The following is a 24,048-nucleotide window of genomic DNA, read 5'->3' on the forward strand; positions in this document are numbered from 1 at the left end:
ATACAGCCATCAACTTGTCTGTAGTGAGACAATATGCAAATACCCAGAAGCAGAATTTTAAAGTCTGTTCATCATTGCTGGTGAAGAAAAAACTAGTGAGTTCCAGAAAACCTCCTCCTACTTCTGTCTACAGGTCTTTAACATCATTTAAGTGTTTAAAATAATTTTCTACAGAAATAGCTGAATCATAAAAAGTTTTTGAGGTTTTGTGCCTGTAAACTGTAATCTTAAAACAACTAATTTATGCTTACAGTTTTTATGCTTACAGTTTTGGTCAAATATCCTAATACAAAACAACGTTTGATTCCTATTAGGTACTCAGGGACATCTAGAATAATTAATGCCAAGAGCAGAATTAATGACATTATAGGTAACAAAGCTTCAAACAGCTGCAGACTGTCACAACCACACATCTGGAAACCAAGAAGCTCTTGGGAGAAAATCCAGGAGTAGTGAACTCTGGCAGCAGGTTTTTTAAAAGCTCAGGTTTTATCAACTACTAACATTTTTCAAAACACAATGTCAAAACTGTTTCTATGCCTTTCTTCCACTGAGCAAAGGCAGGAGTAAAACTACAAAAAAAGTTAAATAATCCAACAGCCAATGTGCCTGATTCAAAACTGGAGGCAGAGCCTATTGTCAAGATGCAAGCTAAAAAGACCTACAACCAATGTTAAAAAGCCAGGCTCCAAATCTGGCTGCATTAAAGCCTGAGTTTCTGAACTGTCTCGCCTACGATGATAAGGCACATATCAGGATCTTTCCTATTGCAGCATCAACCATAACGAAGACACAATTGACACCAAATTTGTAAGATGTATCTTTAAAATCATTACCTTTCTGTAACGACATTTGCTGCACATTTTTCTCCAAGATTTTCTATAAAGGCATGCACATCCTGAATAAGTCTTCACAGATGAAAGAAGACAAAGCAGCAAAATTAGCAGAAAAGCACACAAAAACTGTTTTCAGTAGTCATCTCAAAGTTTAAAAGAAAACAAAGCACACAAAAGTATAACAAATATAATCACAAAGACTTTTTTTATACCTTTGGTCTCTCCTAAATACAGTTCCAAAGACACAAGCCTCAGTGATAAGTTCACAATAATTGCCAGCATTTAAGAAAGCATTTGTCAAGGCACTTCTCTCATCAACAGTGGGAAATATCCAAGACTGGCAACAATGCCTAAGGACTACATTGAAGACTCCAGTCTTTGTAGTGGACATATCTATGAGCTTGAAAATTATCTGAAAAGAAGAAGAAATAGAAGATTCAAAATCTAGTTTTCAGAAGTGCTAGAATTATTAGCATAACGCTGCAGTGATATCTATTTTAGCAGGTCTGATCTGCATCCTATCTATCTCTGCTCAGGTTAATGCTGTCTGCAATCTAGTGACAATTCCCTGATTATAAGGGCAGGTCCCTGGGTGACAACTGGCCTTGTACCTGTTTATGTTAACAAAAGATAGAACTGAACTTTGCTTAAACAGACACAACAACAGATACTTTACATGAATGTCCTAATAACTGGAACAAATGCACCTGGGCTTACGTCACGAGTACAAACTTGATTTTAACAAATCCTTACCAATTCTGAAAAAAATCCAACATTAAACAAGATTTCTTCCATAGGTAGCCATATCACTAATTCTCTTCTATAATGAGGATTATATCCATGTTGAAATTCAAGTTCATATTTGACTTAAAGTGGAAAAATTTCTTTGTACTATTTACTTTTTGGTTTTGTTTTTGAGATGGGCATATTCAAGATATATGAAACTGCTATCTCGAACTTCTCCAAGAAGGACAAAAATAAAACAAGAAAAATGACCCAAATTTTCCCTTCCTACTCCCTTCATTAGGCTAAGTGCAAGAGTGAACTCCAGTTACAAGGTAAATGTACTCTAAGAAAATGCAAGCATTTGGCAGAGGACAGGGAGATTAAGGAACAGGTGCGTTTTTTATAAATTTGTCTTTAGACAACATCAGTTAGAGCTGTCCATGAGAATGGTTTTCCAGAAGGTGTGACAGCTCTTACAAGACAAAGCTGCTTCTCTTCCCTGCTCTGAAATGATACTTTTGATAATGTGACAATTCCTTGGTAGTAACTGTGTTTTTATAGAGAAAGTTGTTCTGAATTTCAAAGGATTAAAACACCAAGAAACTCATGAAGAGCTTAAAATGAAATACTGCAATGCACTCTGAAGAAACACTTTATGGAAAAAAAACTCCACCCTAGACACACTTGGTCTTTTTATGAAGAATTTTGTTTTAGTGCAAAGACAGGCATTGTAACGTTCCTAATAATTCCAAAATTGAACTACTGTGTTTCACCTGTAGGGAAGCAGCATGACATTTGCTACACATTTTTCAATCCTGGAATGTTTTTCAGTTGTTTCATTAACATAGTAAAAATCCAGCACACACAAAAGACATTTAAGAAATGTAAGTTCTAGCAAAATTAACATCTGAATAATCACAAAGGAAAATGAAAAGTGCAGCAGAAGAAATGAAGCCTAAGAACACAGTGCTCTGGGCACCCCTGTAGAAGCCCTTCTAGATTTTACCATAGCAATATTCCCTTTTTGGCTCAAAAATACCCCTTTGTTCCACCCCGTCTAGCTGCTATTACAAAGACGAGTGCACGGTGGTAGACAAAATTAAAATTATGCTTTGTGACAAGTCACTATCAGGCAGTTCCATTTTTTCTTTCTCTTTAGCTAAAACTGTTTAGCCATTGCACAGGGAGTCAACGGCAACAGAGACTGCTGAGGAGTGGGATAAGAATATACATAAGTAGACACTTGCTTGGGAACTTTATCTTCATTTTCTTATGAAGGGGCAGAAGGTGGCTCGACCAGATGCCCTTTGTTGAGTATAGGAGACCTTCATTAGCTCCTTGATGCCTGCTGCCATGGTATGTCCCACTGCAGACAATGGGATAGCTGTCACATAGGCTCAAGACTCTCGAACATTGGCAAAACACACCTTACATAATGCTTGAAATACCAACATTGGTATTATTTATTATTTTATATTAAGACAGTAATTCTAAGAATTTTAACAAATTTTAAGATCAAAGAAAAATAGAAAACTAACTACAGCTCATCAGTTACAACACCACCAAGCATACAATTATCCATTACAGATATTAATTTAAAAAAAGAAAACCTAACAGATTCCTAGAACTGAAGAAGGTATTTTACCATCTTTGCGTACGTATCTTATTTTGGCTTGGGTCCACATTAAGACTACAAATGCGAGGTGTTATCTACTGTTTAAAATAGATGTCAGTAACATTCATTTGAAGCAAGTTTTCAAAAAGAACAAAGAGAAAGTAAATAGGACTATATTTTAAGATACTTAAAGCTAAAACGGAGATATCACAGCAATTTTAAGTTGCTAGAAGTGACCACTTTTCTGTATTTTATTTTAAAAAATCATTTTTGAGTGTCTGGGCTGAAAACAAAGCTGAGACTTTTGCTATTATTGACAGCTACGAGTGTGACACCAGGACAGAGCTAGTTACAGTGACTTCAGAACAGTACTGCAACCCCTCCTACTATGATTTCTGCCCTAAGTGCAAAGCAGCACATGTCTAAGTATAGTCTATGCATATGTATATACTGGTAACTAATTTATAATGTATTACTGCTCTGGTAAAAGTTCGGCAGTCATTGTGGACTGTTCTGCATAAACATTTAATTGATGCTCAGAGACTAAAAAAGCAAAAAACCCAAGAAAGACTATTTAGAAAGAAACAGTAAACCATTTTCCAGTGTATAAAGCCAAGATGAACCAGCATCCCAGTACTGAATGCAGTTTTAGTGACTCAAAATGAAAAAAGAACATCATGACATATGCAAGAACTTTGAGTACAGGAAGCTGCATTCATCTTACAAAACAAGTAAAAATAATTTTTTTATCTTCTTAACTATGGAGGCAGCTCTACCATGCAGTATTAAATTGAACTCTAAGGTGATTATGATTTTTATGTTTTCTACACCTGGATCCTCAGAGAAAAAAAGCCTTTTAAAGAAGCAGCTGGCTTATTCAATAGCATCTATTAAAGTTTTGAACAGTTCTAACTTTTAATTTAAGAAAGTATTTTCATAAAGACTAAACTTTTAGAAAAAGACCTCGTCTTTCCAGAATATTAACAGCTTGTGACAGTTCAGAAATTTGAACAAAACATTCAAGAGGAAGTGTATACTATAAAGACCACAAAACCCTTTTTGCTGAATGCAGAAGATATTGAACAGTCTGAAAAATCAAAGAAATAGTACTTTTCATTTTCTGTGTTACTAGAACAAACAATGTATTTGTTTACCCTCAATCTAATTCTTGGCCCTTTTATCTTAACACTCTCAAACTCGTACCTTTTTGGAAACGAAAAATTCACAATAGTTGAAGGCAAAATAAAAAGTAAAATACATTTTTAGATCCAGAAAAAATTATGTTCGCTTCCCAAAAACTAATTCTTAAACTGACCTCTTTTATTTTGGCATATGCTTCACCCTTTGCACTTGCAGCGACAGCCAGAACCTCAGTATCAAAAACAAACTGAACAAAAGCTTTTAGATTGGACCAAAATATTAGCTGTGTGTTGCTCAAAGAGGATGTAATTTTCCAAGCCAAATCAAATGCTTCTATGCAGAGAGACTCCGCTGAGGCCAGAAGCTGAAAATAAAGAGAAGAAAGTGTTACAACTGAGAAAAAACATCCACAAAACTATTAATATTGTGCAGGTTTTTTATCTTTTACCTTGGGAACAAGGACTTTCATGCAGTCGAACACAGGTAAAACTTGGTCTGAAGGAAGAATAGTTAGGGCTTCTAATGCAGACTCTAGAATTTTTCTTGACCTTTCAACTGTAGATAATGACATTTCTGAAGTTTCTTCATACTCCTGAGCCAGTGTTGGAAACGAATTTAGAATGAAACGACGGCAAATCCACTGGTCATGAACATAGCGTGCAACAATTTTCCCCCATCCTTGAGATGTTGTTTCTTCGCATAAGCTGTGAGGAGAATATTACTCTTAAATATACATTGTATTAATTTATCCTGCACTCTCCTACTCCACCAGGAACAGCTCAACTGTACAAATTCGCTATACTTCTTCAAGACGCTAAAATTTACACAGGCTCAAGGGGAGAATGGACAAGTTCATGGTTCAAGTTCTTTAGTTATACAAATAAAGATTTTTAAACACAGAAAAATCAGTTCTGGGCTCAGGCAGTCTCATCAGGCATAAACATCTGGGAGAGTATTAAATGGAAACATCACTCGATGTTGGCCATCTTTTTTTGTTAGCCAAGAATTTGGGTGCTGGCCCTCAGGCTTGCTTTGGGCTTCTGTTCCCCAACCATAAATAATTTCCATTTAAACTGGCTTGCGTACATGCTATGGCTTTGTGCAGTGTATATATATTCAAACTGGCATAAGGATAAGCAATGTTCAAAGCTAGCACTTAAGAGGACTACGGAAAAGAACCTTTGGTCTGATCAATTATGGCTGCTTCAATGTTCTAAAACCTAAACGTTAAGACAAAAAAAGCAACTGAATGAATAGCTTGTGTTCAGAATTCTTCATTTTTATCTTGGCAAAAAGTTATCAAAGAAAAGAACAGGAAAAGCCAGCATCTTAATCACTGCTCCACACTAATCAAATTTATCCTGGAGAATTACTGAAGCTATAGAACAGACGTACCTACTTTCTTCTTCAGTATAATAGGGCTTCTTTAATACTTCATTGAATTGAGAAAAGGAAATAAATCTCTTCAGAGCATCCACAGAAGGCAGAGATTCAAGGTGCGCTTCAGGTTTCCGAACCATTATCTCACACACTGCTGTCAGTGAAGCCATGCTAGCTACTTTTTTAATCTGTTCTTTAAGCTTCGGCTCCTAATTAAAACCAAATAATGTATGAACAAACACACACTTTCTAATATGATGCAAATAACCCGCAGATACATTTGATAATCCTGCTAGTTGTATCACCTCAGACATCGTAAGGTAGCGACTCTGCAGCCTTCTACTTCCTTATTTTCTTACCCTATGCATAACACAGCTTTGCTTGGCTGGGTCAATGCAATCAATCACAAGTTGCAAGCCTTGAAGAGAGTATAAATCTTGCAAATTACAGTCACTTACTCATGTGCAGGCACCTAACTCAACTATGATGGAACGCTTCTATCTTGTCAGGTAGCGGTTTATGTACATAGCTGGATAGCAATTAGAAAAAAGATGACAGTCCATGTAGTAAGAAACTCAATGCAACAGGACAGTTGAAATTCAGAATAGCCCATGCTAACTGCTCCAAATAGGCTAAAAGGTCACAATACCTACTGTGACTATTTTGTATGATAAAGGCATATATTTAAAGAGGCATGAAATAAAAAGTCTCAACAAAAAAGTCATTAAGCATATAGTTCCCTAATAGTATTAAAAGCTCAGTGATATTTAAATACCTTCAAATTACTTTCAGCTGTCTAGAGCACAGAAAAGATTTTTCTCATCTGTAATTACTCAGCGTTTTCTTTTTTCTTATTTAACTGAAGATGTATTATACGTGCCACTGAAGAAATCATCATGACAATGTAATACCACTGAATTCAAAAGAAGGTTGTAGAGGTCCCCAGTGAGCACTAAGTTTGAACCATAAAATGTTTACTTTGAAATCGCTGGAATAAGTATGTAATTCACATAACCAAAGGCGGGGAGAGGGGGTGGGAATTATCCTAGAATAGTTTGAGTTGGAAGGGACCATGAAGGTCATCTAGTCCAACCCCCCTGCAGTAAGCAGGGACATCTTCCACTAGATCAAGCTGCCCAGAGCCCCATGCAATCTGACCTTGAATGTTTCCAGGGACGGGGCATCTACCACCTCCTTGGGCAACCTGTTCCAGCATTTCACCACCCTATTAATTCTTGTTCTTTCTTTCCTTAGAAAAGTAAACTTAGCAAACCAAATTTAGTGAGTTAAGTGGTGTTGGGTTGACAGTTGGACTTGATGATCCTTGAGGTCTTTTCCAACCTTAATGATTCTATGTACAATCTTTTTAATGGGTCATTTAACTGTTCTTGATCAATAATTCAACCCAGAAAATACCAAAGATTATACTGCCCAACAAACCTTAGTTTAAATCTCCTTACATGTGTTATTAATGTTTCTTTACCTTTTGAAAACATACCTATTTCAGATACAGTAGCCTAATACATACAACTGCGGGACAATGAACATAACCATATAAAAAAGCCAAAACAATGCTGGGTCCTGGAGTTTCTTTTTCTCTATATGTTCCAGCTTAGAAATTCAATAGATTATTAACACAAAAGGCATTTTCATTTAACAGTAACCTCCTCGGTAAGATAGGTTGATAGTTGAAGAAAAAGCTTTTGAGTACATATCCATTACTACAACTGAAGTTTTACTTTAGCTATACAGACTTCTAAAAAATGAAATATAAGAAAACAAAAGTACTAAAAATCTTAACTACAAATATTTTACATTAACATTGCCCTGCCAACTAAAGAGATGTGTTAATGAATATACATACAAACACATATTAACACAAACTACTTTACAATATATTTGTACATTAAGTTCTATTTATAGTATGTTTACATTTTTATATATAATCCAAATATTTTAAGTATTACAAAGAAAATATTTATTTCAATTAATATTTACTGGTTTATTTTATATTAATATTTACTGTTGTGAACAATGTCACATTACCTCTTCACAATTTCTCTCCTGAAGATTACGAATGGATGCATTTGTCAGGGACAAAATGAAATTTTTGATAGAGGGTGCTCTCCTCCAGCTGACTTGCAAGCACAAATTCACTATCTCTGGAATTAAAGCTAAGTATAGATCACAACGATCCAGATCACCAACCTAAAAATGAGGAAGCAAAGGTAAACTGAAGCATTACGAGGAGGAAACTTAAACTGAAAAGAAAAAAAAATAATAGTAACAATGGTAGCAGAAAGAAAACAGCAGCAGTCATCGAAGTTGAACAACCTTTTATTTAATTTAGGGTGGGAGTTATTTTTGTTTGTTTTGGGGTTTTTGAATTTTTTTTTAAAATCTTTTCATCTTACAGGTTCCTTTAGTTTTATGACTCTGGTGTATCCCTTAGAAGAGACAGTGTGAAATTTTTAAAGAAATCTCCACTTCTTTTAATTGGTAAGTTCACTTAACTTCCCTTCCTGGGCCCAAAGGAATGCCATGCAAAAACACCTGAGCTAGCTCCTTAGAGAAGGAAACATGTACCTCCTCTCTCTCTATAAAACTGTGCAGTTCTTCAACACATTTAACAGGGTATTTTTAAAGATGTCAAACTCCTCTACCATCAAGTCATTTTGCTTCAAAAGTCACAGGTGTCTTTGGGCTATAAACTCAAACACTGGCCACAGCAAGAAGCAAAAACTGGAAGAAGTCAACAAAGATGTTAAACAGGCTGAGTACTGAAAGTCTCACAACTCCAAACATTCATGTTCATGATACAGTATGATATCATCTCCATGATACAGTATGATGTGATACTGATGATTTCTTACTATATTATTTCTTTAGATTTGAGAAGAAACAAGGAATATGTACTACAGACACTAAACTCTACTTGTCAAGACACCTTTTTTTTTTTTTGCTGTATTCTTACTGCACCCATTCAAAAAAAGTTAACAGAAGTGTTTCTAAGCAAATTGACTTTCTAGGTGTTTAAAGATTTGATATGAAAATTAGGAACACTGGTAAATCAAATTACAAGCAAAACCACACCAAATTATGTCTCACAATAATTACTTACAGTGCTTAACTCATTTGTAGTAAGCCGTCGGAGAACAAATTCAAGAATACTGTCTACAGGTGTCATTAGAGATTTCCAGATAAAAACCAGCACCCCATCTGTGTGAAGAGAAAAAAAAATATTAACATACAGAAATACCATTTCCTAAAGAAACTTATTATATCATGCAGATTTAATTAAGTTATAAAGTTATACAGTAATAAGTACTCAAATACCTAAATACCTAAGAATACCTTAAAACGGCTCTGTACTCTTTAGCAATGTAACCCATAGGTCTGAAAGAAATTAAACCAGATTATATTCTTTCCTGAGATTTATAATAAATTAGTGACCCAAAACCCACACAAAACCAGAAGACCAAAGCATAATTTTACGACTTCTAGTGCACACTTTCATCCTATTCCCAACCCTCTGCAAAAACAGCTTACTAATTAACTTACTCTTTAATAAAGAACCAAAGTTTCCATATCCAGCAATTAACTGTGTGTAAGAAAAATGCAGTCATCCATTCCTAATATGTATAGAAGTGAACACTGTTTTTTGGTTGGGTTTTTTTTTTTTTTTTTGCTGTTTAGAAGTAATTCAGCTTTGAATATGGGGTAATCTTACATGACTCCAGTCAAGTAGCTTCCCGGCTTAACATTGTAAATGAAAATACAAAGTTGTAACAACAAATGCAATACTTTCTCTAAGAAAAGGCCAGGCTACAAAGTATACCACATGTGCATAGCATTTCACAAACAGAGGGAGGCAGGTCACTCTAGTAAAACATATTTAACCACAAACACACTTCGATCTGCTTCAAGAGTAAGGGCTAAGCTGAAAGCCAAAGAAATAGCATATCAATATGAAAGCAGAGTTGAAATACTCTGCATGACCATCTTGTTCTAAAAATATCAGTCATAAGCTTCAGTATTTAAGAGTTTACCCAGAGGTTATATCTACTGTTTTTTTCTGGAGTTGACCCCAAGTTACACTTCATGCAGTGGAATTATTATGAAATGGAAGACTTTCAAAAGGTAGAAATACAAAGGGATGTTATTTCCAGAAGTTCCAAATCTATATTGGACTTACTTTCAATGTTCTCTATCAAAATGGCTCATTGGACTGCATTTCTAATGCTTAATTTGTTTAGAGCAAACAGTTTAACTATATCAGACTATTATCACATTTCATCATAAATCTCAAATCACCAAAACATCTTCTGCAATTAAAATTCATAAATTCTTAAATTCATAAATTCCAGATAAACATGTTGGACATAAAATCCAATTCACTACAAGTGGCTCTGTAACACTATAAAAAAATAATTAGCAAAAACTTACTGTTCAAAATAGTGAAGTCTAACAACAGCACAGATAACAACACATGCAGAAAAATGCTGCTGATTTCAGCATGCATTTCAGATATGTCTATCCCCATTAAAGTATTCTTAAATAAAACATTTCACAACTGTTATTTTTTTTGTTTTACAAGCTTAAATTCCTTTCTTCTTCCCTCCCATTTTATAATTTTCTATTTGACAGACAGGACTTTTCACCTCTTGTTTAATCAACACAGAAACAAAACCTTTGTATTTTACAAGATTACCCTTCCCACCCCTCAACATAGTCAATTCACAGCTGTGGAAACAAGATTTATTACTTGGCTCTCCTGTGCAGGAGGAAGCAGCATGAAAACATTGTAGGAAATAACATAAGAAAAGCAACCCTTGTTTAACTTAACACAAAAATACATAATATTACGAATCCAATTCTGAAAGCCTCTTGAAAGACTCTACTGACAGTGAGCTGTACTGGAGTACCTACGGGGGCGTTCACAAGGATGGAGATGGGATGCTCAGCCTTGCCATACCTTAAAAATTCTGTTAGCAGAACTTAACATGCTAAGTCAGGCGTCAAAATTCCCAAAGAGGGAGCAATCAATTACATCTACACTAGCAAGCACAGAAGGAAATAAGGCACACAAGGAAATTATTTACAGAGTTAAATTCTTTATACTAAAAACCCTAACATGCACTAGTAGCATGTGTTTTGTAGGGTTCTGCTTCAGGCTTGTTCTACCCTCACGCTGTAGACTGAATGCACACTGGCAGTTGAGGCACATCTTCCAGTTCATCTTCATCTGAAGGAATCCCATTCAGCAGTCAGAGACCATCCCACAACATGAACTTTAACAGCCTGCATAATTAGCGCTCAATATTTCAGTCAAACAGCTAAAATTCAAAAGGGAGCTGAATGTATAAGGAATTTTTTAAAAAATGAGCATAAGCACTTACTTCAGGGCTGCATTTAGACATCTTTATGAAACCTGGATGCAGAACCTGAAATGAATTTTTTTCACATGCCCCCACTCCGAAACTACTCTTGTATTCCATGTTATAAAAACACTGAAAAAAATCCCCAAATAATTTCAGAAAGCAGAAACCAAATGCCAAGATCCCTCTTGTTCCAGTTCAGCATCCTAATTCATGAAAATACTACTGCAATTTTTCATTTGCTCTCAGGAAAAAAATACAGGTCTCTTCTGGCTACAAATTGACCAAGTTCTAACAAAAGGAGTAGTAAGGACTCTACAGCTTTTGTTCAGACTGTCCTGAAAGGTCTACAAGTTACAGCGCTCAATCCAGGGGGGGTCCAAAACTCCCAGACAGTCAGATTAGCAGGCTTGTGCTTAAGCGGATTTCTCTTAACCTCCTTGCTTCTAACCAAGGTCAAACTAAAGCAAATCAGTTAAACATGCCTACTGAAATCATGCCTAATACTGTGATATAATCAGAGGCATCCTGTCTTCTGCAGTCTAAACAGTGTTAGCTGAGACAAAGTTATCTATCAGCCAACTCAGAAAACAGTGTGTCTAGCAGAATCACTTCATGCACTCAGGGAAGGCTCTGGCTGAACCGGTGGCAACTAAGCACATTAGGCTGGGTTTCTGTGCTAACTTCTTTCTGAAGCGTCCAAATGATTTACAGAATCAATATGTTGGCAAAGAATAAGCCTCTAAGTATTTGCAATATGGTCACACTCTCCAAATTTTAACTAACTGCTAAGCTAATCCTAATGGACAACAATTGCTTTCTCAGAAGCCTTCCACATTCTCAATGTGCAGTCCTTGGGACACGGTCAGTAGAGCTCCTGTAGGACAGGACCCACAGCTCAACTTCATAACAGATATGCCAGATTGTCAACTTTTACATTTACCACTTCTAGGCTAGTATTAATTTGACAATATAGCCTTAAAACAGTAAGTATCTTAGTTTCAGTTAGACTATAATTAATATAAGACACAGTATACTGAAGATATCACTAACCATCTTGCGTATTGGAACATTTTAACGAACGGGTCTGCAATAACTTCAAGAGAAGCTGTAGGCTTTTATCTGTTTTCAGTGTTGGTATGTAAGCATTACTGCCAAGTTTCATCAAGACATCCAGAAGAGGGTTCAAGAAAGCCTCTAGTTCAATCCATTCTATGTTGCTTTTTCCACTACACAAAAACAGAAATTAAAAAGAAAGTCTTCTTCTGAGTATCTGCCTTAAGTGCTGAAGTCACTTATGGAAATAAATAGGACACACGTTTCCAAGTCACTTAAGTATCGTTAGAAATGTTACCCAGTATGTTTGCAGCAAGTTGGACAAGGTCTAAGGAATGATCACGCTGACCGAAAGTCCACAGAGGAAAAATGGACAACTTCCTGACTTGATCAGGCTTCTACCGGATCCTTCAAGAGTGAGGGGTTGAAAAAGTGAGAAAAGTAAAATAAGATATTTCATACTTACCTGTAGTTATTCTTCATCTGCTCCACATCTGCAGCCAACAGAACCATTGTTGCGACGAGCTTAGCTTCAAACCAGTCAGGCATAAAGCAATTTTCTCCTGATTAAAGACATTTTAAAGTTTCCACAGTATTTTAAAAATACCTTCATATTAAATTTCTAAAATTTTGGTCTTATAACTTATTAAATTAAATTAGTAGTTTAATTAATGCTAACAAGAATATTACTACTAATTTTTTGCATTCTTTTACCTAAACTAAACTCAAACACAATTGTTTTTCCTTTATGCCTCAAAGAGGCTAATCCCATTGGACTCTACGCTTAAATCAATTTTAGGCAATGTGTTATATTGTGTAGGAATACATATAATGTAGTAGCTCCCAACAGACTTTTCTATTGCTTTTATCAATTCATCAGCATATTCAAATGAAGTTAACCAAGAACATAATTCCACTATGCTTCATCAGAAACATCAGCTGCGATTTTGACCCGCTGAAAGTTATATGAAGACCTAAAAATATTCTGTCAAAAGGCAATAAAAACTAATGGAAGTTGCTCTTTAGAATCAATCTTTTGTGCAGCACTACATCATCATATTTTAAAAACTGTTTCTTAAATAGTAGTACATAAGCTAGTTTTATGGTTTTTTGACTGATATGCTTCTGGCTTCAGCAATTTAGAAAGCAAAACACACTTTGGAGGTCTAGTTCAAGCAGCTGGACATGGGTGATTTTTTTTTTCCTCCACAGAGCTACTTATAAGCTGAGATTCACATCAAACCAGGAAATCACAAATATCACTTTTTAGAAATGAAATACAGATGTTTGCTATGGAATTACAAATAATACAGACCAAGGACTAAACAAATATTTCAGGAAAGAAAAAAGATCCACCAAAATTTTTAGCAAAGCATTTACCTTGGAATATCAATAGACAAAATTTGCTTACAACTTTTCTAACCACAAGACAATCAAGTGAAGTTAACCAGGCTGCAGAAAACTTCCGAATCCACTTATCATTAGCAAATTCTGACCTAGCCTTTATATCTCTGATAGGTATATTAAAAAACTGTTCAGTTTTAACTTTTGACATAATAAAACTACATAGAATTTGATACGGTTGCAGTACTTAAATAGCAAATAAGTGACTACCACACCAAAGTTAAAGTATGCAAAAAGTCAATTTGGCATTCCTTTCAATGTATCTGAAAGAACATTCTAAACTAAATTTATAATAATTTAAAATGTGGCAGTGAAGAAAGCAGTCTCTTCAGAATTTATCTGCATATTTATACAGCATACACAGAACCTTCCTGGTTGTAACATGCGGCAGCTCATTTGCTGCAAGCAGCCAAAGATCAAAAGAACATCACTACACAGGGAGGCGTGTAATGAGCTGCCAAGCTGTGTAACTATACAGGACCTCTCTCCTTAAATGCACACGGTCATTTTGCAAAGCTCTGCTGAGAAAGGTTACAGAGCTTGTATCTATTCACATTCCCTTGTGCTCTCCTCTGCCCACATACTCCAGAATTTTCACACACCACCAAAAAAGTAACGAAATATAATGGACAAGCATCACTGCAGCATTAAAATTAAATATTAAGGCTTAACTTTCAATTAATGCTGCAGGACTGTATTTTATGAAGGAAAACTGGAATTAGAAAATAAAGTTCAAACTTGAGAATCATGAACACCACAAATTAGATGGAATTTGAATAGGTATAGTGTAAACAAAAACCAGCTCTTCTAAAATCCAAAAGATTTTTGTAATATTTTTTGTTTAAATTATCTTGAAAATCTTTTTATATTAATAACCGTTCAACTTACTTTCAGACACTGGTGTCTTAAGGTACTCTCCCACCAGACTCCGTACATACTGACACAAGGGTGATGTCTCTTGATGTTCAAAATCAGAGGTTATAGACTTTCTGAAGCATCTGTCATTCACTTGCAACCACCTGCAAAGCTAAATTAGAACCAGTATGTTACTAATCTACCATACCTGCCAGCTCTGTACTGACATTACCAACATAACATAAGTACACTAAAGCACTGCTAAATACGAGCTGTGACATCAAATCCACACCCTGAGGGGTATTAACTGTATCTACCTTGAGGCTTAGAAGGCTATTCTCCACTAGTTAACAATGGAAAAAGCTTCTTAGAGAGAGCAATTCAGAACACCCAAAAAAAAGTCTACTGGTATCAACACAAGAAAAAACCCAGCTCTTAAAAATAAGCAAGACTAGTAAAAATTCCCTTATCTCAAAAGGGCTTCCCACAGCCAAGTGTTATCTAGTGAGAGCTGCATACCTGGGTGCTGGCTTTTTTCAAACTTTTGTGACAAAAATCAACAGAATAGGATGTAAAGTGCAGCATACTTAACAAGAGGACACTATGCAAAAAATCATTTATCATTATATTGCTATATAACTAACCAAAGCTATGGCTATATATTCATTTGGCTCCAGTATATCCTATATAAAAATGATTTCTTCTTTGAGGTTTTTTCATAGCATTTTGCATCTTGCAAAGATGTAAAACATACATCCTCTGGAAATTTAAAATTACAATCTCACCCTATATGGTAGGCTCATTTTTCCCTTTGATATCACCCTGTTATTACTACCAACGCTGGATTAATCCACACAACATGCAAATCAAAGGCAGCTCTTATACAATTTTTTTGGCCCATATACTGGCCCATTCAGAGAGTCTCAGGATCTACATTATCTTATACAGTAATTTCAGAACTAAAAGAAGGGGAAACATGCACCACACCAGCAGACTATCCCTCTAAAGACAGAGCAAACTTACAAAAATAGTGTTATTTTCCCTTAAATTAAATTTTACAAAAGATAGTTGAGGGGAAACTAAAAAGAAGTAGTCACAAAGATAATATACATAATATACAGAAATAACTGCCTGTGAAATCCAATGAGGAAGAACAGCTTCAGCTGAGGATGTCACATCCACCTAGTATCCTTAATAAAAGCAGAGAGAGAAGCCCAAGTGATGGCTCTGTGGATTCCATGAGGTGCCCCACCTTTGTGCTCTCTCCATGAAGTTACCAACCATCTAAGAAGAAAGAGCATGGATCCCTGATGGGAGAGATTACAGATACTAGTACAGGCTTACCAGTAGTGATTTTAGTTCCTATAATCTTGGCAAAGGATGCAGAAGACTAGGACTGTGATGAACACACAGAAGTCTCTTAAAGGACCAGTATTGAGGGATGAAAAGTCTGAGTAAGACCTGATTCTGATTTGCATTTCAATATGGTTACACCCAACAGCTGCAATACCAAGACCAATGCTAGGAAACACAACAAACTGGGGAATACAAGCTCTGAAGGAGTTAATAAAACATCTGCCTCAAGAAAGAGTTTTTTCTTCTGCAGAATTGAGAATTTCTGCATGAAGAAAGAAAAAGTCCTACTTTTCTCCGTGCCCACTTTACCTTACCTGCAACCACTTGGAATTCTTCCACTTTGAATCTGCTGAATAATTTGTTTAGAGTTAACACTAAGCCCCCTATAGAATTAAAAAAAAAAAAAACCAAAACCCACAGCTTTCCAGTGAAACACAAATCCATCAGGACTCCACATCCAGAAATTGCAGAATGTACCAATACAAAAGTAGCTAACTATTTAAATATTAAATTAGCAATAATGAATCACGCATTTGCACAGGTATTTAAAAATGTTTGATGAACATAAAACCAGCTTCTCACCTCCATCCATAACATAGTATCTCTCCTTAGAGACTCCTCTGGTCTAAGGGACAGAAGAAAGCTTGAAATTTCTGGGAGGGACACTTTCTCCTGAAGAAATTAATCAAGACGCAATAGTTGCCAACATAATATACAACAGATTACATCTATATAAAATGACTCAAGAAGTTTGCTATCATCTGGCAAAAGTTTCAGAAAAGGAAATTAACTTTTTCCTTTCCATGACAGACTTTTTTGCATCTTTTGGACCAACTTATCTTTACCAAGGAACACAATTTAATTTTCCCAAGTATTGAAATCTATCTGAAAGTTAATGAATGACTAGAAGAAAAGTGCTATTCACAGATGACACCTTTTAAAGGAATGGACATAAATGAGTAAGAGTCACTGACATTTTGTATTTCCAAAAGGAAATTCTGATCAAATAAGCTTATAGCTGTAACATACACCATGAAAGACAAGTCTACTCATCTAGAAAGCAGACATGTTAGAAGACAACCAAAACATAAATACTTTGAGTACTGAACAATTAAGGCCTTGCTACTTCAACATTAATGGTAGTTGTAGCATTCTGGTATTTGAATACTTTTATTCCCTTATGTATTTTAGAAAAGTCAGTTTAGTTTCTGTATGTTAAAAACTGAGTTTATATACAGTGGACATCTAATAGGATACTATTCCACAACTACTACATGAAAACCCTACAAGAAAATATCAACTAATAAAAGGTAATGAAAAAAACAAAAGTTCTTACAAAAAACAAAGTTAACAGAAGCATATCCATACTTAGTACGTACTATTTTTTTTAAGTAGTCATTAAAAAAATTACAAATCAAGCAAAATCAGTTGTTCCATGTTCGTATTTAGCAGTTTTTTGAATCCCGTTACTTAGTACATTTTTTTTAAGTAGTCATTAAAAAAAATTACAAATCAAGCAAAATCAGTTGTTCCATGTTCGTATTTAGCAGTTTTTTGAATCCCGTTTCCTTGTAAATGTGTTAGTGTATTTCTATTACACCAGGAAGACAAAAAAACCTAAACTCACCACATCTGTCAAATGCATAGCTGTTTGAAGAAGATAGCACTGAGCAGCTCCACGCAACAAAATCTGATGTGTAATCATAGTACACTGGAGGACATCTCTGGAAAGGGGAAAAACATGCACTGTAGAAAACACACACTTAGGAAGTTTAAACATTTTAATGTATTTGCTAATTATTAACCACTTTCAACATATTTGATTGTATTTAACAAACATATTCTACTAAGTATAACAATCATTGACTGATCAGACAGCGTACAATCTGGGATCAGGACTACTGCTATATGTTCTTTCAAAAACCGATTTTAAAACTTGGATAAGCATATACCTGACAAGACAAAAAGATGGGGTGGCGGGGAAGTAAAACAAAAGCAAAATGAAAGAAACAATCCCCATGATCACATCCGTTCAAGGTGATAATTTACTATCTGCATTCCTATCTGTAACACATACAGAAATAAAAATATGTTTGCCATCAAATTCTCACTCTAGCACAAAACTGAAAGAAACCTTCAATGATCTTTTATCAGCAGACATGTGTCTGACTTTTTTTTTTTTTTGTAAACTACTTTGCTGTCCCCTGATATAGCCTCAACTGCCATTAAACAAGGTTTTAATGTAATAATAAGAAAAGGAAAAAGTTTTATATGTATCAGTTAGGAAGTATGGAAGACCAGGGAAGAAAAACACCAAAAAAAGAAGCTATGACAAAGGACTGAAATGCAAAACACTCACTTTTGAAGTAACACAAATATATAAATCCATTGGTTCTTAAACTGCTTTCCTCTGTGAATTAAACATAAAGGAGACCTTCCATTCCCATGCACAGCCATCACATCCCCCCAGAAATAACAACCATGGATGGAATCCTGGCTCTCCAGATGTTCAGCACATTTCTTTATAAGAAGTCTGTAAGAACATAATCCAGTGTACATTTTACCTTAAAGCATGAAGTCCCTCGGTGCCCAGTACTTTACATGCAGGGATATATGCCAGAGCCATAGAAAGAAACAAAATGGGAACAGCACACCAATGCCTACTTGTCATCTTCTGAATAAATTTTAACAGGAAACTACCTTAAAATAGAAGCAAACAAAATAAACAATCCAGAGTGACTAACTGTTCTCCAATGCATTTAATTGACACAGACCCCAGCAGGAGAGTTATGATCATTTCTGAAAATTATATTAAAGACAACAGAATAATTTTCTAATTATTTCCATGAAAAAAGTATGTTCCCAAGAACTCTGTCAGTAAGGTAGTACAGTAAGGAATATGGAAATAGCCAGATATAAACCAAATTTTGGTTTTGTTGATCTGCACTAATCACCATATTCAGTAACAGAATTTTAATTGTTTCTAGTACTAGACAATGCTGCTACTCAGGCCGTGTGATGGCAGACCAAGGCACATGGCGATTCAACCTGTTCAATGGATGCTGGCATGGCCAAAGCAAACCTCAACAAGACACCACAGCTACAACTGGTAGAAGCAGGTCACCCAGTCTCAGGATTGCTAATCGCAGACCATTCATTTTGTGATAAAATACTTGCCTTGGGACAGGGCAGAGAAACAGGGTTATCTATGGCATTATAAGCATGTAATGTGTTTACTACCAGAATATGTACCTGTGTACACAGGATACTGAACGGAGCTGGTTCTACCCTCATTTAATCCAATTAGACCAGCATCTAAGTTCTGGTCTGTCAAAGGTTGCTCCTTCTTTTCAGTCTACGTGAACATCAAAATTTGGAACAATCTCAGAAATCTTTCTCCATCCAACCTCGCAATAAAAGAATGCTTACTCAGCTTCAGCCTTAGACTGGATCTTTTGAATGCCTAACTACACAGGTTGTGACTAAAAAAATCTGCCAGGTAGGTTAAAAAAAACCAAACAAACCCAAACCTAAAAACACACACCAAGACCCCCAAAACAAACAAAAAAGAATAGTTCTGAAGATTTTGTTCAGCACAGTATTATCAACACTACTATATAAAGAAAAAAGTATCTGCAAATACTGTCCACATTCAGAACTTATGAGTTTGTTCGTTTTTTTTAATTAAAAAAGTAAGTCTGCTTCAGTTTGTCTCTAAAACAATATTGTAGCTTAATACTGCAGCATCCTTCAAACCCTCTGAAGACCTCTCTCTTCTCCAGAAACTCCACTGCCACAAGGAGAACTACTCCTTTTCTCTACCAGTAATGTAGAAAAATACTGGTAAATGTTTACATGAGATATAGAAAATGGGTCCATAGTTTTTTCTTTTTTTAATTTAAAAAATAAATTGAAACATACCCTTTTCTTCCTCTGGAAGAAGCATGATGTAAGTAGCCAAAAACTTCTGTAGTCTCATTCCCAAAGGAGGACAGGTTCCCATTAACTGACCTGGTGTCCTGTTGGGTTTTAAAACACCAAATACACAAAGGACATGTTAACAGCTACAAGTAGGATTGCCCCTAAATGAAAACAAAGCGCAGTTCAGTGGTTAACTCAGTGCAGATACTGCTCCAACAGGCCACAAAGATGGAGTACATCAGCTCTGGTCCTTGGTGTTCCAGCAGCACCCAGCAAACACAGAGAGGATGAGGAGGGTCACAGCATCATGACTGCCCCGGCCACCTACAAGGACACAGTGGCAGCACACATTTAAGCGCAGCCTCAAGTGAGGTTACTCACGGCCTGAGAGCATTGTACATTGAGCCCACAGTAAGAAACCACACTGTCAGTTCAAGCCCGTGCCTGCACCCACAGAATGACAGGGCCCCCAGGAGGGCACTGCCAAGGCACAGGGGACAAGATCAGTGGTACGCAGCAGGGATGTGACCGGTCTGATCTGGAGAACAGCAAAGACAAACTACCTACACGGGTGTGCTACACAGCAAGATTATAAAGTCAGCATAAACAAAACTACTGACCAGCACAGAATGTTTTAAGTAAAGATGCAGAAACACTCCATGAGACCAGCAGAAACAACATGTGTCCTACCAGGAGTCTCAGGATACTGGCTATCAAGGATTAGCATCAGTCATGAGATTTTACAGTTCTCTCATACAGCCTGATATTAACCAAAACAACTCTGTATATTCTTGGTATACTCAAATACACATCTGCCTCTACATATCCCAACAGAAATATAGAAGCTAAGAGAGAAGATCATGAACCATTGATCCAACATACGCCCCTTCTTTCTGTATAGCAAGAAAACAGCAAAGTATTTTATCTTCTCAAGTTATTAGTTTCTCATATCTCATTTCATTTCTCCTGTCTTACTTCATCTTACTCACAGCCACCCACCCTTCCTGAAAAACTCTTTACCAGGGAGTTTAGCAACACCATTTGTTGATTAATGTGTTTTCCTTTATCCAAGGCCTTACCCACATACTCATACCAGCATTATTAGAATACATATCCAATAATAGATCTATTTATAAAACAAATAAAAACCTGTGGCTTACCTGCTATAGAGGGAACTTTCTGAGAGGGCATCCATTAGTGGTCCAATAACAAACTGATAAAGGAAACAAGAACAATGGCTAAATGTACACATTCAAGGCATTGTTACACAGAGGCTAACTAGACTCATTTCAGCAGATTTTAAAAGGACAGACCGAGTCAGAAACTAGAGAACACTCCTGCTAATAGTAATGAGTAGGAGTAAAAAGAGCAGGAAACTAAAGAGAAGGGGGAGCAGGAGAATACACAAGTAAAGCATTTTTTTCACTAGGTACATTTCACAGGGCATTGTGAAAGGCGCGGGCAAATAAGAAATCCCTTGGGGAAGGATGGAGAAAAGATATTTAAACATGAAATAAAAGGGGCCAACACAAGCACAAACATTTAGGCTGTGTTTTAAGGTTGACTGAAGTAAGTGATCAAGAAGCTGACTTAATTTGTATAAATCAGAAATGTTAACCCCTGAGAGCAACACTTCTTCTATGAAGGAGAGAAGGAAGAAATAATATCCTAATATACATCATTCCTTACTAAGGAGTAGGCTGGTTGGGGAGTCAACATACAAATGATACTCACAAAAAAATTAAGAACTTTAAACTTACAATATTTCTTAACACGTAAGAAATACCTGAAAGTGTGTTTTTTAATGGCATGCAGCAATAATTATACTAGAGAGACATTCACCTCCTCACAGGGTTATCTAGCAACGGATCTTCAAAACCATCCTTGAGTAGGAGGCACTATGCACTGTTAGTCTGTTAACCAGGTTTATCCAAGACTCTGTTCAATCAATTAATATTAATTAATAATTTTTGAAAGGTTCAGGAAGCTCTGAAAATCTGAAACATCAATTACCCCTCTGAGAATTTCACTTCTGGTAATAAATTTCAATAAATTGTGAGCCAACTTTAATTAGAGACCAGTAGTTTCAAATATAGGAATTAATGACTGCACGCAAAAATGCATTCCTTCTAGTCAGGCCATTTTTCAAGTAATTACATATTTGACACCACCTACAGATATTGCTACCACTTGCAAAGTTAAGCAAGACGGTATTTTTACAAAACGTGTCTAATTCCAACACTACTGAGGCAATTAGTGCTAAGATACATTACAAATTAAAACATCGGTTTGTGCTAGCAAGTAACACCCTTACCTCCGAAAAACCAAGTGCATTTGGAAGATGCTTTGTTTCATAAAGCTCCAGAAAATGAAGAATGCCTTCCTTTGTCAGTGTTTTATTCTCACTCTCAAACATGCGTTTATAGATGCACATGTGCCATGATGGGTGAAACAACCAACAACCTGTTACAAAAACAAATTCTTCTAAACTGACAAAGAAATGACATTAACATATTAATATACTAACACATGACATACTGACATTCTGGACAGCATCATAGTCAATTAGCTGTTAGATTTATAAAAGTACCCCACTAAATCTCCAATAATAAAAAAAATATTAACATGGCTTTCAAAAATTACCCTCTAAATTTTAGAGGTTACAAATCAAAATGACTAACAAATGCAAAAATCATGTCCTTTTTCCTGTAACTCTTCTCAACATTGTATTCACCCGCAACACTTTCACATCAACAGTCTTCCCACTTTACAAATCTCTGAACTTTAACTTCTAACATCTTGCACTATCTAGTTAGATGTGTTCCGTTTTGCCCTGCAAAAGATGACATTACATCCTTCCCCACGCTGTACCAGCATTCATTTTACTACTTCTTTCCCCATTTACAATGAGGGAGTTGTGCAGGTAACTTGGCCACTACAACTCACCCCAAAAATCTCTGGCTTTGTTTTATTTTCACGTTAGCTTAAGTAAAGCAAAACATAGTGAAAAAGGACCATTTACTTGGCTTTGCTGACAGAAAAAAAAATTCATTATAATATAGTAAGCAATAAGCATATGCTAGAACTTCTTCTTGTTGCATCTCAGAGAAGATCAGCACTGCTTGTGCATGTCTGTCAAGCAACCCATGCGTATAACAGGCCCACACAGCCACCTAGAAAACAGCTAATCTGAGAAACAAAACATAACAGAAAACTGCTACTAAATCAGTGAACAAAAAAGTGTGACTTAACTGTGTAATACTTAGAAGATGTTTCAGAAAAGTCACATCTTACCTTTTTCCCCTGATATAGCATGCTCATACAAACTGTTCAGTTTCGGTAATACTGGCTTTATGACATGGATCTGAAACGCAAAACAGATGTAATGTAAGTAGTTCATATGTCAAACCTAAGAACTGGCACTTAGTCATGGGCAAGAATTCACTATGAACACCATTAATATAGTAATTGACAATACAAATGCATTTAAATAAACCTGCAACGCCAGTGCAACGGATCCCAGCACGTGGTACACAACACTCAACTGCAGGTTAGCACCGAAGAAAAACTGATACTTCTGTGCTACTGTATCATAACAATACTTGCTAATAACCAACCAGTCTATTCATCGGAAGTATAATAAACCAGCACAAACCTCTAAAATGAAACATTTTTGTAAATACTATTTCTCTGGGTTACAGAACAATTACGTACAAATAAAAATGAATAACTATCAAGAGGTAGTCGCATAACTAATAGTTAGCATCACAATACCACACAAGTACGGAAGCCTCAATTCAACAGGAATCTTTACTGGACACCAAGTTAAACTACATAATTTTAATCTAAGGCCACAAGTGCTTTACTACACAGATGTAGTCCCTCCTCTCATTACTGAAAAGAGGTGATTAAGTCGCAAGAGCCTGATCTTCTCTAAGAAACAGGCTACCCGTAGTCTTGCAGTAACCCACAATCCAGGGTTTTCTTTCTTAGTCCAACCCACTCCTTTAACCAGAATTATTCCAAAGACAGAGGAGAGTTCTGAATCTATTCCAAATGATTTACACATGCTGGGTTTTCAATATTTAAAATTCGAAATACAATTTTTCCTGCTAATGCTTACTTAGACACCCTCAAACACCAAAACTGGAAATATTTTACACAATAAAAATATTTACAGTACACATGCCGGCAGTAAGTTACCGCACATATTAAGTGTGATGTAAATATATATATATATATATGTATGTAAATCTATGGCGAGTACAGACTGTGCCGTGCTCCCACCTGGTTTCCTTCCAGCGTTTCCATTATCAGGATGTACGTTTCCCAGAACTGCACAAGTTTCTCATTCTTCTCAGCAGACCACCAAAAAAGGCTC

At 35.9% G+C, this 24,048-nt stretch overlaps 1 protein-coding gene across 1 annotated transcript in view; it reads right to left on the reverse strand.

Annotated features, from left to right (window-relative positions):
• The window catches only part of TARBP1 (TAR (HIV-1) RNA binding protein 1), a 36,464-nt gene extending 12,486 nt beyond the window's left edge, over nt 1–23,978 (reverse strand). The window contains exons 1-18 of the mRNA XM_010083723.1: nt 23,955–23,978; nt 22,962–23,031; nt 21,982–22,130; nt 20,828–20,880; nt 19,668–19,765; nt 18,311–18,446; nt 17,374–17,470; nt 16,329–16,418; nt 14,424–14,562; nt 12,598–12,694; nt 12,129–12,304; nt 8,819–8,916; nt 7,744–7,905; nt 5,713–5,906; nt 4,766–5,021; nt 4,493–4,681; nt 1,049–1,248; nt 837–908 (exon numbers count right to left, since the gene is read on the reverse strand). Of these exons, the coding sequence (XP_010082025.1) occupies nt 837–908; nt 1,049–1,248; nt 4,493–4,681; nt 4,766–5,021; nt 5,713–5,906; nt 7,744–7,905; nt 8,819–8,916; nt 12,129–12,304; nt 12,598–12,694; nt 14,424–14,562; nt 16,329–16,418; nt 17,374–17,470; nt 18,311–18,446; nt 19,668–19,765; nt 20,828–20,880; nt 21,982–22,130; nt 22,962–23,031; nt 23,955–23,978 (2,300 nt within the window). The remainder of the gene's footprint in view (nt 1–836; nt 909–1,048; nt 1,249–4,492; nt 4,682–4,765; nt 5,022–5,712; nt 5,907–7,743; nt 7,906–8,818; nt 8,917–12,128; nt 12,305–12,597; nt 12,695–14,423; nt 14,563–16,328; nt 16,419–17,373; nt 17,471–18,310; nt 18,447–19,667; nt 19,766–20,827; nt 20,881–21,981; nt 22,131–22,961; nt 23,032–23,954) is intronic.
• Nucleotides 23,979–24,048: the final 70 nt, after the last annotated feature.

The sequence above is a fragment of the Pterocles gutturalis genome, unplaced genomic scaffold (assembly GCF_000699245.1).
Source record: "Pterocles gutturalis isolate BGI_N339 unplaced genomic scaffold, ASM69924v1 scaffold6460, whole genome shotgun sequence".
NCBI lineage: Eukaryota > Metazoa > Chordata > Aves > Pterocliformes > Pteroclidae > Pterocles > Pterocles gutturalis.